A 16,134-nucleotide genomic window follows, 5' to 3' on the forward strand; every position below is an offset into this window, starting at 1 on the left:
ATATAGACGTGTTATTGGCTTAATTGGATGCCTGTGTAAGGTGAGTATCGTTGATTTAATGGTTGAGCAAGCATTTGATCGCGTTGAAGTATTTTAGGTGAATCATTTTTGTGGACTTTCATTTCCTTCTTTAGAGTAGTAATTTGTGGTCTCATAATTATGGGGATTTGTTGCCTCTTTGGTGACATGCATGTGACTCAAGTCAGATGCCTATTGGGCTTGCGGGCTCTTATATGAACCAAAAATTATGCTTGGATTGAATGGATATTGGGTCGGCTATTTATGAGGTCAATGGAGAATGAAAACCTCCATTACAGTAGTTTTTCAATCTCTTATGCTATTTGTGTAAGCCAATAAAAATTAAGTTGAAGATAATGACTTGGGCTGCCATTTTAATTACTTTCTTTAAAAAATAAAAAATTGTTTGATAGGGAGAGGCTTGGCCTACTCTACAAGTTGAGATTGGGGTAGTTTGTGATTGGTTGTGCATGGTCACGGGCATTTCATTGGCTCACCATATGCTTAGCTTACTATTTGACCACCCAAATTGTGTAAATTTTATTATGTACCCCCACTTGGATTATGAAGTTCAACAGGTTCCCCTGGCCCCTCTGATGTTGTTTCTATAGCCCAATGCCTTCTTTTGGTCCATATACTGGTCAAATTTCAAAAGGGGCGACTGTTCAATGACTGGCTGCCTCATAAATTCAACGGAATAAAAAAAAAATAGTGAAATTAATTAAATATTTTACTACTTTTTATTATTTGTGGGCTTAAATTTTCTTATACGAAAAAACAATAAATTTAATTATATAAATTAATATTCTAACTTCTAAACGCTTAAGATGATAAAAAAAAAAATATTGGGGGTGTTATAAAAGCATGATGTAGGGATGTAAAAGATCATATTAGAATGTCAATTTAAAATATTCATTAATACACCAAGGATTGTGTAACTTACAACTTGTTAATTAAATGTTATTGATGCTAATATGAAGTACTTACTTATTAATCTGCTCGTAATTGTTAATAATTTGGATAAATAATTACGAGAGAGTCACAATAAAGTCCATTGATCTCGATAAGTATTCGGACAGTTCGAGAACTATTTGAACAAATGGGCTATATAAGAAAACCCTACTAAAAATACATTTTGAAGGGTGCAATCTTATATCGAAAAATGGAAGGACACATGTTTTATATTTGGCAATTGTTGGCTATTCTACAATCTTCCATAATGCTCTTACCCTATTAAGAATTTGGCCGAAGCACAGCCTTATTCCAATGGAGTCTCTTCCCCACACCATAAATCAGGCTTGTATTCAAAGTTGAAAGAAACAAGCCAAATTCGGATCCGCCCTATAGCGAGTACCCGTCCCATAGCCTAATCGCCTACCCAACCATTCACTTTCTCGGGAAAGAAAGAGCGAGAAAATTTTTGCAGTTAAAAAATCGTTTATTTTAATTTTATTTTAATTTTTTTTTCTCTAGGGGTAAAACTAAGTCAAAATCCCTCTAGTAAACATTTGTGTGTCCCGCGCAATCTCTCTCTCTCAAAACCAATTTCATTCCCTAATCAAAAAAAGAAAACCAATTTCATTCCGTTCCCTTAGGCTCCATCTAGGGCTCACAAAGTTGCCCTACATGTGCTCAGGAGTCCCAATTCTGGAACCTTCGATTCGGACGCCCTAGAATTCGCGACAGGCCCCGCGCCGATGGAGGAAGAGAAGGCTGTTGGTGAATCGTCGAGGGCTTCTTCGTCGTTCGTCAAGGCCGGCGACCGGCAGATGTTCACGGTGGAGCTCCGACCCGGCGAGACCACCATAGTCTCGTGGAAGAAGCTCCTGAAGGACGCTAACAAGGTCAATGGATCCGCCTCCACCTCCGCCCCGGACCCGCCTGCCGACGCCCGCCCCGCCCTCGAGTCTCGTCTCGCTCCGGTGAGTCCCTTTCACCTAATACACTCACATACACGTATATATGTAATTATGATATGTCTGGCCGTGGGTTAGGTTTGGGGACAGTGTAATTGAGCTTTGTCTAGAAGACGCAATATTTGAATTTTTTTTTTGGTGTTTTTGTTGAGACATTTATGTGATATTTAGCGTTAGTTGTGTTGCTGTTGTTGATTTGTGGGCGGTAATTATTGCCATGTATTTGGAGAAGCTAAGACTAATACTGGATTTAATTTGTTATTGTCTCTCTGAACGTGAATATGGGAATTATGGGGGAAGCTTAAAGGGTATTTGAGAAATGCATTGTTTTGAATTTAACTTGTCGATAGAGTGAATTGGATAAAAAGAAAATGCCTGATTCGGAAAGGTAGGGTTGACCATCATATTTCTCTTCATTCTTTCAATGGCTAGGCCAGGCTCCACTCAGCTTCACCCAACTAAACCTTACTCCCAATTGAATGGGTTGGTTTCACGAGTCCTACTTCAAGCAATTGGTACCAGTTACATATATCTTGAGGAAGCAAGCTATTCTGGAATTAACATGATCATTACTGAATGATTCTCTAAAACCAATTTTCCCAAGTTTTAGGTGACCAAATCTTCGTAAGCTTTTATGCAGTTTTTCACTAGCAGTGCCCTTGTTTCTTCCGTTTATTCATATTAGTTGTTGGATTCTAATTATTCTTCTAAACATATATTTTTTTTTTCATGGAAGCATATTATCCGTGCATCATGTTTGCACTGTTGTATATGTTTCCATGAATGAATTCACAAGTTCTTATTATTTTGTCTCACAGAAAGTTCAACTCTTGATATTGTGTTTGGTCATGCTAGCTTTTGCGTGTATGGACTCTTAGTCTTCCCCCCAAGTTTTACACACAAAGGGTGCGAAGAAAAGTTTTGACTCTATGGTCTGAAAGAAGACTGAATATGCGGAGGGCAAATTTGTAGTCTAAATTTATAGCCTAAATGATGTAATGCACTTGGGATGAATATATTCTATAAATACCTTTTCTTTTATATATATATATATATATATATATATATTTTCTTTTATAAGTAATCGCAAATTCATAAAAAAAAAAAAGAAAAAAAAGCAAAGGCGCAACTCAAGTACACAAAAAAGCATACAAGAGAGATACCTAGCTAGAAGCAAAAAATATCTAAAATCGCATGAAAGCTTGAAATATTAAAAGAGTCTTCAAGAATAAAGCCTTTAATTCCACCAATGTCCTCTCGTAGTCTTCAAAGCTCCGATCATTTCTTTCCCTCCAAAAACACCACATAAGGCCGGCACTATCATATTCCAAATTGCATCAAGCTGAAACCTACCACCTAGCGCTCTCCAACAAGCAAAGAGATTTACTAGGCATTGTAACACCCGTCTCACATTGGGAAGATGATGAGTAGTTTATATAGAGTGGGTGGTTTATAAAGATAGTCATGAGTGCTAAGTCCTACATTGCTTCGTTACTAGGAGAAATACTTTTGTCCCACATTGGGAAGATGAAGAGTAGTTTACATATAATGGATGGTTTATAAAGATAGTCATGAGTACTATGTACTACATTACTTAATTACTAGGTGAAACTTGACTTTATAAGAGATTGTAGGAAAGCTTTAAATTGACTAGTCCTTTTCGGTGATAGCGCAGATGTGGCTAGTGTTTTTCTTTGGGTCATAGATGTATAATCCAAGTCAGCCCTACACTGTTGAAGATAGTATTCTAAAGAGCACTGCCAATCTCTCAATGGAGTAGAAGATGATTCACTAACTCTCCATTATTCTTACACATGTAACACAACTCAACCACAACCACAATGACATGTCATTTCCTTAGACTGTCCATGGTGAAGATCTTCCCTAATGCGATTGACCAAGTAAAGAATGTCACTTTCAAGGGAACCTTATTACACTAAATACTCCTCCAAGGAAAAAGAGTACTATCATGCGGAATAAGAACATTGTAGTATGATCTAACATCAAACAACCCTCTCTTGGAAAGGTACCTAACAAAGCTTGTCTTCACCACACTGTCTTACTCTGATGAAATACAACAAAGTGAAGAACGGGGTAAATAGATCAACCTTCCAATCGTGAGCCGTTATGAGAAGTTAATATTCCAATGATGAGTGGCACTAGAAAGCTCTAAGTGGTCTACCATTGCAGCCTCTTTGAAACGGGCAATGCTATACTAGTCTGGAAAAGCTATCTTGTGTGCTTGATCTCCACACCATAGGTTGTGTCAGAATCAAATTTTGGAGTCTTTACCCACCTCGAAACTAGTATGCTAGAAAGCTCCCCTAGCCTGTCTTGATATGTTTTCAAAGCCTCACCCCATTCGACCCATGGACCTTATTTGAACACCACTACCCCATGCACTGCCATATGTAGAATCCACAACCACCCTCCATAAGGCCTTTCTCTCATGAACATAGCCACAAAGCCCCTTCTCCAAAAGAGTTTGGTTGAACACCAGTAAATTCCAAACCCCCATCCTTCCTTCAAAGGTTAAAGTACACACCTTAGTCTAGCTAACCAAGTGAAATTTGAACTTTTCAATCCTACTACCCCACAAAAAATCCCATTGCAACTTTTCTATGCGATTGGCAACACAAACCGGGAAAGAGACATTAGGTAGGCAGATTAGATAAAGTGCTTTTAATTAGTGTAACTCTCCCACATTTTGACAAATACACCCTTTTCGATCCTGCCAAACGATGCTCTATCTTCTCAATGATGTCATCCCAAATAGATTTGACCTTAATGTCATGGAATACATTCATGATGTCTACTTTAAGCACCTCCCAACAAGCTTGGAAGAAACCCATAGTAAAACCATCAGGGCCCGGAGCCTTTTCACAGTTATAGTAGCATACATTTTCCCTTTTGATAATTGACTCTCATACTTCTATTTTTTGTATGCTATTTTGTGGTAAGCTGTGTTTTGCTTGGTAAAACATGACTTTGTGTCATATTGATGGTTTCTAGGCACACATAAGCGGTTATACATTGGGTATTAATTTCCTTTTTCTTTGGATGACTATATGCCCCTATATAGCACCTTTGGATGTGGATATGCCAATATGGCTCCATGGAGACATGCATGTTGATCTTTATGCAATTCTATATGGTTGCGTGCTTGGCCTTATGCGTGTTAAAGAGTGAGCTTATCTCCCTTTACATCAGTATAGGCAAATTTGGTTATGACAAGTATCTTTATTCTCGTGATTTTTTTGTTAATTTCAGTCATCTGCTTTTCTTCTAAATGTCCATGTGCCATTAGCTGTACATGTTTCATTATATACTATAAATTCTTAGTTATCTTCACCTTTAGGGACAACCAACTGAAGATGAAGTGAATGATGCACCTGCTCCTCATCGATTTAGTGCTGTCATCGAGAAGATCGAACGCCTCTACATGGTATTTTATGTCATTTGCATTTTTCGACTTTTTTTTTTTTTTTTTTTTTTTTTAATTCTAATTTGCGAGGATGTGTTGCAGAATCATTTATTTTGAGATATATAATATGCATCAAAGATTCTGAGATGTGTATCTTTCAGTTATTATGCAGAGATATTAAAATATTTGGAATGTAATTTGCTAATATGACAATGGATAATTTTCAGGGTAAGGATAGTAGTGATGAGGAAGATCTACATGATTTTCCTGATGATGATCAGTATGATACAGAAGACTCTTTCATAGATGATGCTGAGCTGGTACGTGTCATTCATATTTTGCATATCCATGTTAATCTTTTGGAGTTTAAAGTGGTGTTATTCTGCTTAGAATATGGGTGCCTTAAAGTGTATAGTGCTTTATAATGTTTCTCACTACCTCTTCTGCAGGATGAATATTTTGAAGTTGATGACTCAGCCGTAAAGCATGATGGGTTTTTTGTTAATAGGGGGAAGTTGGAACGCATGTGAGTTTTGTTAAACCTTTTCTTGATTCTATTACAGTTGTCAGTGTCACATTTTAGCTATATTCTACTTTTTTTTCCTGCTTCTCTTATGTTAAGTCTGGTCATAGAGGCCACAATGCCAGAGCAATATATTCTTTTGTGATGGCCATCAGTATGTAGGCTTAAGATTAAAGCTGCAATATATCTCCTAGCAGCTCGGATGAAGACCCGAGCAAACTAATTCTCCTTCATTCAAGCGCAGAGATGGGTTGTGCTACCTTGAAAACTCGCCCAAACTGAAGTCTCAAGGTTCTTTAGACAAAGTAGAAAGAGAACTTTCATCCTTCCCGGTTCAAACTTTGGTCATACTTAGTTCTGTACCCTTTTAATGGAACAAATCGCCATTTAAAAACTTGGAAGTAGTATTATTTATTTATTTTTTATTTTTTTTAAAAAAAGGATTTTGACCAATTTTTTAGGGTTCTGTAACAGTGAAATGGTGGTAAATATTGCAGGGAGTTTCACAAGGGGAACATAGAGGATTGATTTGTTTTTATCCTTATTTTTTTATGCTACTTTTTATTTACATGCTTGTAGTGCATATAAAAAAGGTAGAAGTGTACACGATTTGATGTTGTTTGATGATTGCTACTACTAGTATTCACTTTGCATTGTTTATAATGGAAGGGGTTATGTAGCCCCCCTTTTCCTCAAAATTTACCCCTTTCAATTGTTTTCCTTGTGAAAAAAAAAAATCACATTTACTTTTATCAGGACAAAAACTGGACCATAGATTTGAAATCTCTAAATAATTTGAACATGAGAAAATATCGGGACCCTTCCAAGAGAGGGATTTTTGATGTTAGATCATTTTATAACGTTCTTGTATCTCATGATAGCACCCCCTTCCCTCGGAAGATTATTTGGTGAAATATGGCCCTTTTAAGAGTGGCGTTTTTTGCTCGGACAGTCGCCCTAGGGAAGATAGTCACCATGGATAACTTGAGGAAATGACGTGTTATTGTGGTTGACTGGTGTTGTATGTGTAAGAGGAGTGAAGAGTTTGTGCATCATCTTCTACTCTATTGTGAGATCGCTAGTGCCTTGTGGACTGCTATTTTTAGTCTTGTTGGGTTAGTTTGCGTAATGCCTAAAAGAGTAGTAGACCTTTTTGATTGTTGGAGTGGGTTGGGAGACAGTTCTTAGAGTGCAGCAGTGTGGAAGATGGTTCTGTCCTGTCTTTTGTGGTTTCTTTGGAGGGAAATAAATGATAGAAGTTTTGAAGACCGTGAAATGACGGTAATGAAACTTATGTTGTTTCTTTTTCACAATTACTATTGGACAACTGCTTTTGATCTTAAATTGCTTGATTTTCTTTTTCTAGCTAGGTTTTACTCCTATACACTCCATGTGTATTTAGGTTGTACCTTTTGCGCTTATAATGATATTTCGTTTACTAATAAAAAAGAATTTGAACATGAAATGAGGATAAGATGGCAGGGTGTTGCTAAGCCATAGAATATGCTGTAGCCGGTAGGCTCGTGAAGGGTCACTTGGTTTAAGAAGATTTTCATAATGAACCTATACATTATGACTACCAATATGAAGAGAGTATTAGTTAACTGAGACTGTTAGGAAGTCTTATTGGTCATCTCTACCTCTTTTTTCCTCTCTGTGTGTGTATATGCGCACGCTTTTGTGTATCCACTTAGACCCGCATATTTATCTAACCAACAAATGCATGTATCTGTTTCTTATCTGTAATTTTGTCGTTTTACCAAGGTGTTGGCACTTATAGGATGTTGTTTGATTGTGTTCTTTTCTCTTCCTTTCTCTCAATTAATGACCTGTCTATAAAACTACTTAGAAAGGGTTTTGCTTTACATAATACAATTCTAAGCAAAGAAAGTGGGAGTAGTGAAGGTTTAGCTCTCAGGTGCAGCGACTAGACAGAGTGGAAGGATGAGGCCAGACCCGATTTTTCAATAATAAACAGAATTCCTTATATACTTCTTGTATGATTAGTCAATGGTCAATGTATCTGTTTGCGCTGATATGCCTAAGGTGCTCAATATCCTAGCTTAATAATGGTATAGAGATGGCTAGCTGCTATTCCCCCCCACCCATTCCAATTGATAATAGATGATGGATGACAATGAATCACTAAGCAGGGGAGTAGAAAAGATTACTAAGATGGGCATATCCATGTATACCTGAGCAATATGCACCAATTACAATAGATTAAAAACCTTCATGGGGAATTCGAAAGTCTAAGAGGATGTTTTAATCCTTAGGCACCCTGCACAACTCCATTCTTGAAACTTTGTCTAGAAGAATATGGCCAAGACCTCGACAATCATCAAACATTCCCCCCTCCCCTCCTCCTCCTCCTCCTCCTAAGTCTCCATTCATTTTTTATGGTTCTTTTTATATTTAAGTCTTCGTGAACTTATTATATATCATTAACTTAAAAATTTATCTCCTAGAAGTTTTTGCTGGTTATGCTAAGAATGTTAATATTTTGGTTTTTTAAGAAAAATCTGTTCCAAGATTCTAGTTTGGATTATGTGCATCAGATTTCTGAGTAAGTTAAACAAAGTATGTGTTCATCTGGTGAGTTTGGCATGTTGTCTTTTCCTTTAACTGATTTTTCTTTTTTTCCTTTTACAAGAAACAAGCCTACTGTATTACCTAACCAGCAACCAAAGAAAAGGCGCAGAAAAGATTTGGAAAAGGGTCATGGTGGAAATGATGATTGTCATGCATCAACAAAACATGTAAAGAAGGATAAGATGGCAGCTGGAAGGATAGCAGCAACGCTTGTGAAGGACTCTTCTAGTCCTTCACAAAATTTGGATGTAACAAGTGAATATTTGCTAGACGTGAAATTTCAGAATCAACCAAGCGCTCCTGGAAGTTATTCCAAAAAGAAATCTGCTGATACTAAAACGATATTTGATCCTTCCCCATCTTTAAAAGTTTCTAATGGCGACGCTTCTGTATCTTTAGAAGTAAGGGACATTGATATGCAAAAAACAGGAGTCGTTCAGTCTAAGAACCTCGGTGACAAATTGAAAGATGTGGGTGGATCCTTTGAAATTTCACAACAGAAACACCTTGACAAAGGTGCTTATGCACAATCTAAATCCCTACCTGGAAGACCCTTGAACAGTGTTGATCAGTTGGAATTGTCCATTAGGCCAAAAGAAAAGAACAGCGTCCGTGAACTGTCAGAAAACAATTTCTCTGTGGACAAGTCTGCCATGCAAATGACAGTAAGTTATTTGTTTTCTATTTATCTTTTTAATTGAAAAAAAAAACATTTTTCCTTCTTAGGAATTGATGATTTATCTGCCATAAAATATGGACATCAGACTTAAGTGCTGCATCATGACTTGGACTTGTGGTGCTAGACTAGGCAATTTCTGAAAGTCTATGCACCGAGATAAGGACAATTTTGTATAAACCACACCTGTATGTGTGTGTGTTACTATAGTAAACACTTAAACACGTTGGTATTTGAGCTGGTCTCTGCTTGAGAAAAGCTTCAAGATGCATAGTAGAGGAAACAGCAACTCTCTAATAGGGCAAATAAGAAAATGGCATATTGCAGTTTTTGCTTTGGTAAAGTTCTGAAATTAATGCAGGGGTTATGTATACAGTTGTTGTAGCGTTTGACAGTGATTTGAAATCAATTTTATTTTACTGCTGAAGTTGACCTGTGCATATTCTCACATATTAATCTGCTTGGCCTTTGGTGTTTTATGTTCTTTCTCAAAAATCTGTCATTTACTCTCTCTGTTTTTCGTGAGTTTAATTCTGCTCTAAGTCAGCTGCTCAATGTGGATGTGGAGGTTATTTATTTATTTTTATTTTTAATTGGAACTGAAGCATTACAAGAGACAGGTTCTCAGGATTAGAGCAATCATTTGTCAGAAGAAAAGGCTGTTCTATGATATTTTTGTGGACTTTTTCTTTGCTTCTTTATTATGTTGATTAGACTGCATTGTAATAATCATGGCTAGAGAAGATGAACATTTCAAGAAGAGCTGCCTGTTTTAATTTTATGGTGGGCCAATGGCTTTTTCTAGAAGTTTAGATTTTGTGCCTGGCAATGTAAAGAGCACATGAAGCTGTGAAAGTTAACCTTTTACCCTGCATTTCCTCTGTGCATCCTTTACGCAAGTTTTTTATTTTTTTTTTTGTTTATTTTCTTTATTTTGGTTGAGTTTAAGTGAAAATAGGAGATACTACAATCAAGTTTTGAGTTACTGGACATTATCTTCTTATCACAGAAATTATGGTAATTGTTTTTCCTTGTATGCCATGTCTCGGTTAGTTTTGATTTTGGTTCTTAACTTTATGCAGAAACCGACACACATCAGAAAAGATGGTTCTAGTGTTAGGCCAAGAAGCTCTCTTGAAAAGGCTATTAGGGAGTTAGAGAAGATGGTGGCAGAATGTAAGTCTTGAAATTCGTCTGACAATTCTGTTTTTTATACATGATAATTTGCATAACTTCTTGGAAATAACTAATTGCTTATGATGTAACATATTACAGCAAGGCCACCAACTGTGGAAAGTCAAGAGGCAGATAATTCATCCCAGGCAATTAAAAGGAGATTACCTAGAGAAATAAAGATGAAGCTTGCTAAAGTTGCTAGACTAGCGGTAGTAGAGGAGCTAAAATCGCTTTAACTGTTCTAGTTTTTGACTTTGCACTATTTTCAAAATTTTGGGGAAAATACACTTACCCCCGTGAATGGACACCTCATTTGCACTTGCCCTGAAATTACCATTTGTGACAAAGAAATAACCCCCATCAACTACCAATCAATTGCAAAAAGACCCGTTAGCTGAGGGTGTTAAAATGGACAGAATTTGTAGCACGTGCCATACATGTGCATATTTTGGACTTGAAATACCTGGATTGTTCTAAACTATCATTTGAAAAAATGCCCTCAGACTACCATTTTGTGACACTTGATCCCCTCAAATTATCATTTTGTTGCGATGTGGCCCATCCATTAGATCTTGGGATTAAGATGGACAGAAAATGGCGTACGTGACTTACATGTGCATATTTTAGACTTGAAACATTTAAATTGTCTCGGTTTTGGAGGAAAAAATGCAATTGAAAAAATAAAATGAAGGGAGGAAGGGGTCAAGTGTAACAATGGTAATTTGGGGTGTTTTTGCAAATAGTATGTTAGGGCAATTTGGACATTTTAAGTCCAAAATATGCATGTGTAGGTCACGTGCACAATATTTTGTCCATTTTAATGCCAGCAGCTAATGGAAGAACATTTTGCAACGAAATGGTAGCTTAAGGGGTTAAGTATCACAAATAGTAGTTTGAGGGTAAGTGCAAATGAAGTGACAGTTCATGCAGGGTAAGTGTATTCTCCCCAGAAGTTTTCATTATGACCGCAATACATACATACGCACATACATATATATACTTGAAACCTTTGAAGAAGTTCCATAAGTTTTTTTCTTTTTTGGTTGCAGCAGGCTAGCCAAGGTAGAATATCAAAGGAGTTACTTAACCGCCTTATGAGTATTCTTGGTCATCTAATTCAGCTCAGAACGTTGAAGGTATCACCATCTGTTATGAAAAAGATGTCTCTTTGATGCCTGTTACTCCATTTTCCAATCATCGATTTAAGGCTACATTTAGTGGGGCTAGGGATGGATTAAGATTATGACATTTAATGCATTTGGAAATAGCCACAAACCTGCAGTTGGCGTGTAGTTGAGGCTTATAATACTTTCTTGGCTGCTACTGGTGTTGAATCTGTAAACCAGTGTCAAGCCTAAATTACACACTAGTATATTGTCACATCGATATGTTTTATTTGGCTCTTATGTTTAGTGAACAAGTTTTCCTTACCTTTTCTAAAAACGATGTGATATATTAGGGTCTTGACCTTGACATGGTAAGAATGTGCTTGAATTTTGTCAATTTGGTTGATAAAAAAGTTTCTTTGTCATTCTTGTTTCTGTGATCGATCAATAAAGTTGTATTATATTTGTCTTGAACTAGGTTATTGCTGAAGACTTAGTCTTCATATTGTTTTATCAAGTGTCTCTTTTTATATATCTAATTTTGGTGTTAGTTAATTTGAGTTTTTAATTCATTTACAAGAGTCAAACAATGGCCAGTACTTATCAAATGTGTTTTTGCTACAGAGAAACTTGAAAGTCATGATTAATATGGGTTTATCAGCAAAACAGGAGAAAGATGATAGATTTCAACAGATAAAGAAGGAAGTAGTTGAGATGATCAAAATTCAGGCGCCCTCTTTGGAAATGAAGGTAATGCTCTCTCTCTCTCTCTCTCTCTCTGTGCATGTGCGAGTCTTGACCCATTGGTGTGTATAATTTCTTTTCTTTTCTTTTCTTCTCTTTTAGCTGGGTGAAAAAGTGAAATTTGATAGATGATATTTATTTATTTTTTAAATTCCACTTGACCCACAAAGCCTCTTAATTCTTATCTTACTACTAGGGTCAGCATCATGATCCCTTTTCCTTTTAGCTTTATGTTGGATCCTTTCTTCTGCTAAGTTAGAGGCTATTGTGTCTTTCACCATTGGAATATATGTTCTTTCTGGCCTTCCTTTTGTCCTAGAGTGCCCGGTTTTGTTTACCCTTGCTGTTGCAGTCATTAGTTTTTGTTTCTCCCGGCCAGACCATCTCAAAATACTTCTACCATTTGTCACTATTGAACTCAGAATAATTTTATTTTACTTTTACATAGGGAAAGGATTTGTCTATTATAAAGCTGAGTGGATGGTTTTCTTGTGATGCTTGTACCATATCTCAATCACAAAAATTTCCTATGAACTTTGCCCAAGCCAATATGAAGTGCATTATATGTTTTCTCAGGCATTTGGGCAGCAAACTGGAGCATCAGATGATTTTCAAGAATTTTGTTCTGAAGAAAAAGGAGTAAAAAAAAAATTTAGTATGGATGCGGCATTGGAGGACAAGATTTGTGATCTTTATGACCTTTTTGTTGATGTACAGATTTGTCCTTTCTCTGCCCTTTCCTGAAAAAATGTTTTCCTTTATGGTGGAGGGATCTTTTCTTATTTGATCTTATTCTTTATGGTTCTAGGGGCTGGATGAAGATGCGGGTCCACAAATTAGGAAGTTATATGCAGAGGTAATTTAACTTTTCATGTATTTGTATATTTTCACCGCTGGCATTTCCAGAACTATCTGGCTGCTTCTGTCATGTTGCATGTGGAAATCTTAATGAAGCTGTATGGAATGATCACAAAAGAGTCCAAATCAGCTCCTCTAATTATTTCCTCATGAGTTGTTCAGGAGTTTTGTTTTAGTTTTCCACTATTTAGTCAAAAAAGGAAAAACTTCATTTAAGCCTCTCAAACTACTAGCCGTTTTTTACTTATCAAAACTACTAGCCGTTTTTTAAGTAACTCTCTAAACTACCAACCTTAGCACCGTGGCCCCCCAAACTACCAAATAGTGCCAAAAAGACCGATTTTGTCGAAATATTCCTATAATACTCTTACTATGTGTCATATATTCAATTAAAAAAAAAAATTATTAAAAAAAAATAGTTAAAATTTTGGCGCCGTTGCCGGGAAGATTTTTAGTTGATTTTTGTGCTTCTTGTGATCCTTATTTCGTTCTTGAAATTTTTGTCTTTAAAAAAAAGAAAAAAAGAAGAAGAGAGTTTTGCTTTTTGTTTTTGTGGTTTTCAATGATTTAAGTTGTGTATGTCATGAGCAAGATTCAATTAAGCTTGAAAAATTCATAACATGATTGAATAAGTAATCTTCCGACTGTTTTTTTTTTTTTTTTTTTAAAGAAAACAAATTAAAACACAACCTAAATCCAACCACCCCCGTTTGGCCTAGAGGGATTTTGGCCACCCCCAAGGGCCAAACCCTCAACTTTTTTTTTTTTTTTTCCTTTGGCCTTGTGGGGTGGCCGAACCACCCCCGTGGCCCTTGGGGGTTGTTCAGCCGCCCCCAAGAGCTAAACCCTCAACTCTTTTTTTTCTTTTTGTTTTTTTCTCTCTCTCTCTCTCTCTCTCTCTCTCTCTCTCTCTTTGGCCTTGTAGGGTGGCCGAACCACCCCCATGGGCCACGGGTGGTTTGGCCACCCCCATTGGCCAAAATTTAGCCTCAAGCCACCCCTTCATTTTTTTTAAGTTTTTTTTTTTTTAATATTTTTTTTAAAAAAAAATTAATTTTATTATTTTTAAATTAAATATATGACACGTGACAAGGGTATTATAGGAATATTTCGACAAAAATAGTCTTTTTGGCACTATTTGGTAGTTTGGGGGGCTACAGTGCGAGAGTTGGTAGTTTAAGGAGTTTCTTAAAAAATGGCTGGTAGTTTGGGGGGTTTAAATGTAGTTTTCCCGTCAAAAAATGCATGTTGCATGAGATTGGGGTCCAGTGACTTCCCTTTCTCTTCATAAAAGTTGAGTCTTAACTCTGAGCATTGTGTTGACTGACAATTCCTTTGATGGCTTTCTGATTATTCTCTCGAGTCATTTCTATAAAATCTTGGTATCACCTAAATTGTTTCGAATCACTATGACTCTTTCATGCTATGGTTTCTGTTCTTTTAAAGTTGATCTCGTCATGATTTTATTGTCGTAATGACTGTCCAAACATCCCTCGGTAATTTTTAAGCTTTTCTGACTTACGAGTCCCATATGTGGTTCAGCTTGCGGAATTGTGGCCCAATGGTTTCATGGACAACCATGGGATCAAACGAGCAATTTGTAAGGCAAAGGAGAGGCGGAGGGCACAGTACAACAGACATAAGGTATGTCATACCCATTTTTGTCTCAGATGTTGGTAAGGGTGCTTCTCAGCTTCTATACATGCCATTTGATACCTTATCTTGAGATATTTCTTGTGCAGGCTGGATGTATAGTTATATACGTAAGGATTATGAGGGGTGAATTGTATATTTCTTGAAGTACTTGGCATTAGTAAAACCTGAAAAAAAAAAAATTAAACCTGTTGTATTAGAAAAATTAATAATAATAAAAAAAAGACATCCTGCAATATGCGGTACACTAGTTTGCTTTTGGACGTGACTTCTCCCCAGTTTACTCAGTGACATGGCTGTCCCCGTGTGTGTATGAAGATCATAGAGAGTTGTTTGTGCATGGTCAAAATATGTGTTATCGATTCAATATGAGATCTCTTATACTTGGGCCCTATAGTGGTCGGCTGAGTGTTGTGAAGTTAATATAGTTTGTTTTGATCTCACCTGAGTCCTTTAGTAATCAGTATTGAATCAATGAACATGTGGGTTAAAAAAAAAAAAAAACTTATATAATCAGAGGTTATGCAGTGAGCATTTTTTTTCTTGTGTACCCTTCATTTTTCCTTTTCCTTTTTTTTTTCTTAATTACCATTTTTCCCTTTCCATCTCTCTGTGGCATTGTTGGTTACAATATCATACTTTTCAAGGACTGTTTAATTGGTCGTTTGTGAAAAACTGATGATGGAATACAATGGTTGTTACCCTCATGTTGTTGTTCCGAATGATATCTGATTTTATTTATTTATAATTTTTTTTAATAGGAACAGGAGAAAATCAAGAGGAAGAAGATGTTGGCACCTAGAATAGAGGAGACTGTTCGAGTTGAGGGTAATTCAATTGCTCAGCCGCAGTTTGTGCGTGAGCGTTCGTCTACTGAAACTGGCAGTCACGTTTTTCCCTCAGCAAACAGGCCAGTTTCTAATACAAGTGCAGCAGTCAGGATGCACAGTCCCTCAACGAATGGTCCTCTTAACTTGGACCGAATAAAACAAGAGAAGTTAAAGGGAACTTCAAGCAATTCCCTGGATGATGCTAGGGTTTTAGATGGTGGAATGCCAAAGAAGAAGGTAAAGAGGAAGCCAGAAGTGGAGTTGGATGAAACTCATTTCCGTCCAGAAAAGTTAGCTCCTCAACAGGGAGAGGAAAGATACAAGTCCCTCAAGCAGGCTCCTGGTCTCCCCCATAAATCAAACCTTCAGTCAACTGCTCTTCCGAGTGTTGAACAGTCAAACTGACGTGATATAGCTCAAATTAGGAAGTTTACACCGTTTAATCTTTTGCGTAACACAAGCAATTGTTTTTCTTTTTTCTTTTTTATTTATTTATGGGCGTTATTCATTCTGACGAACTGATTGTTACCATTTTTGTAATTATATGTTCTTTAATGGTGCCTTGTGGATTAAAGATTTTATCTTTAATAGAGATGGCAGCGAAGCTATGATTTCTTG

General features: G+C 36.7%; 1 protein-coding gene across 2 annotated transcripts; it reads left to right on the forward strand.

The window, feature by feature from the left end:
- Positions 1–1,225: 1,225 nt before the first annotated feature.
- LOC133865916 (ubinuclein-1-like) lies at positions 1,226–16,134 on the forward strand. 2 transcript variants are annotated; one of them, XM_062302440.1, is made up of 13 exons: positions 1,226–1,940; positions 5,293–5,379; positions 5,586–5,678; positions 5,808–5,884; positions 8,535–9,138; positions 10,232–10,325; positions 10,425–10,534; positions 11,378–11,461; positions 12,056–12,181; positions 12,752–12,886; positions 12,984–13,031; positions 14,576–14,677; positions 15,448–16,134. In XM_062302440.1, exons 1-13 carry the CDS (start codon positions 1,716–1,718, stop codon positions 15,919–15,921), a joined length of 2,259 nt encoding a protein of 752 aa, XP_062158424.1. In that variant the 5' UTR covers positions 1,226–1,715; the 3' UTR covers positions 15,922–16,134. The 2 variants fall into 2 exon arrangements, with proteins under 2 accessions (XP_062158424.1, XP_062158423.1); XM_062302439.1 differs by having other exon boundaries at positions 1,228–1,940; positions 11,375–11,461.

Source organism: Alnus glutinosa, chromosome 4 (genome assembly GCF_958979055.1).
Source record: "Alnus glutinosa chromosome 4, dhAlnGlut1.1, whole genome shotgun sequence".
NCBI lineage: Eukaryota > Viridiplantae > Streptophyta > Magnoliopsida > Fagales > Betulaceae > Alnus > Alnus glutinosa.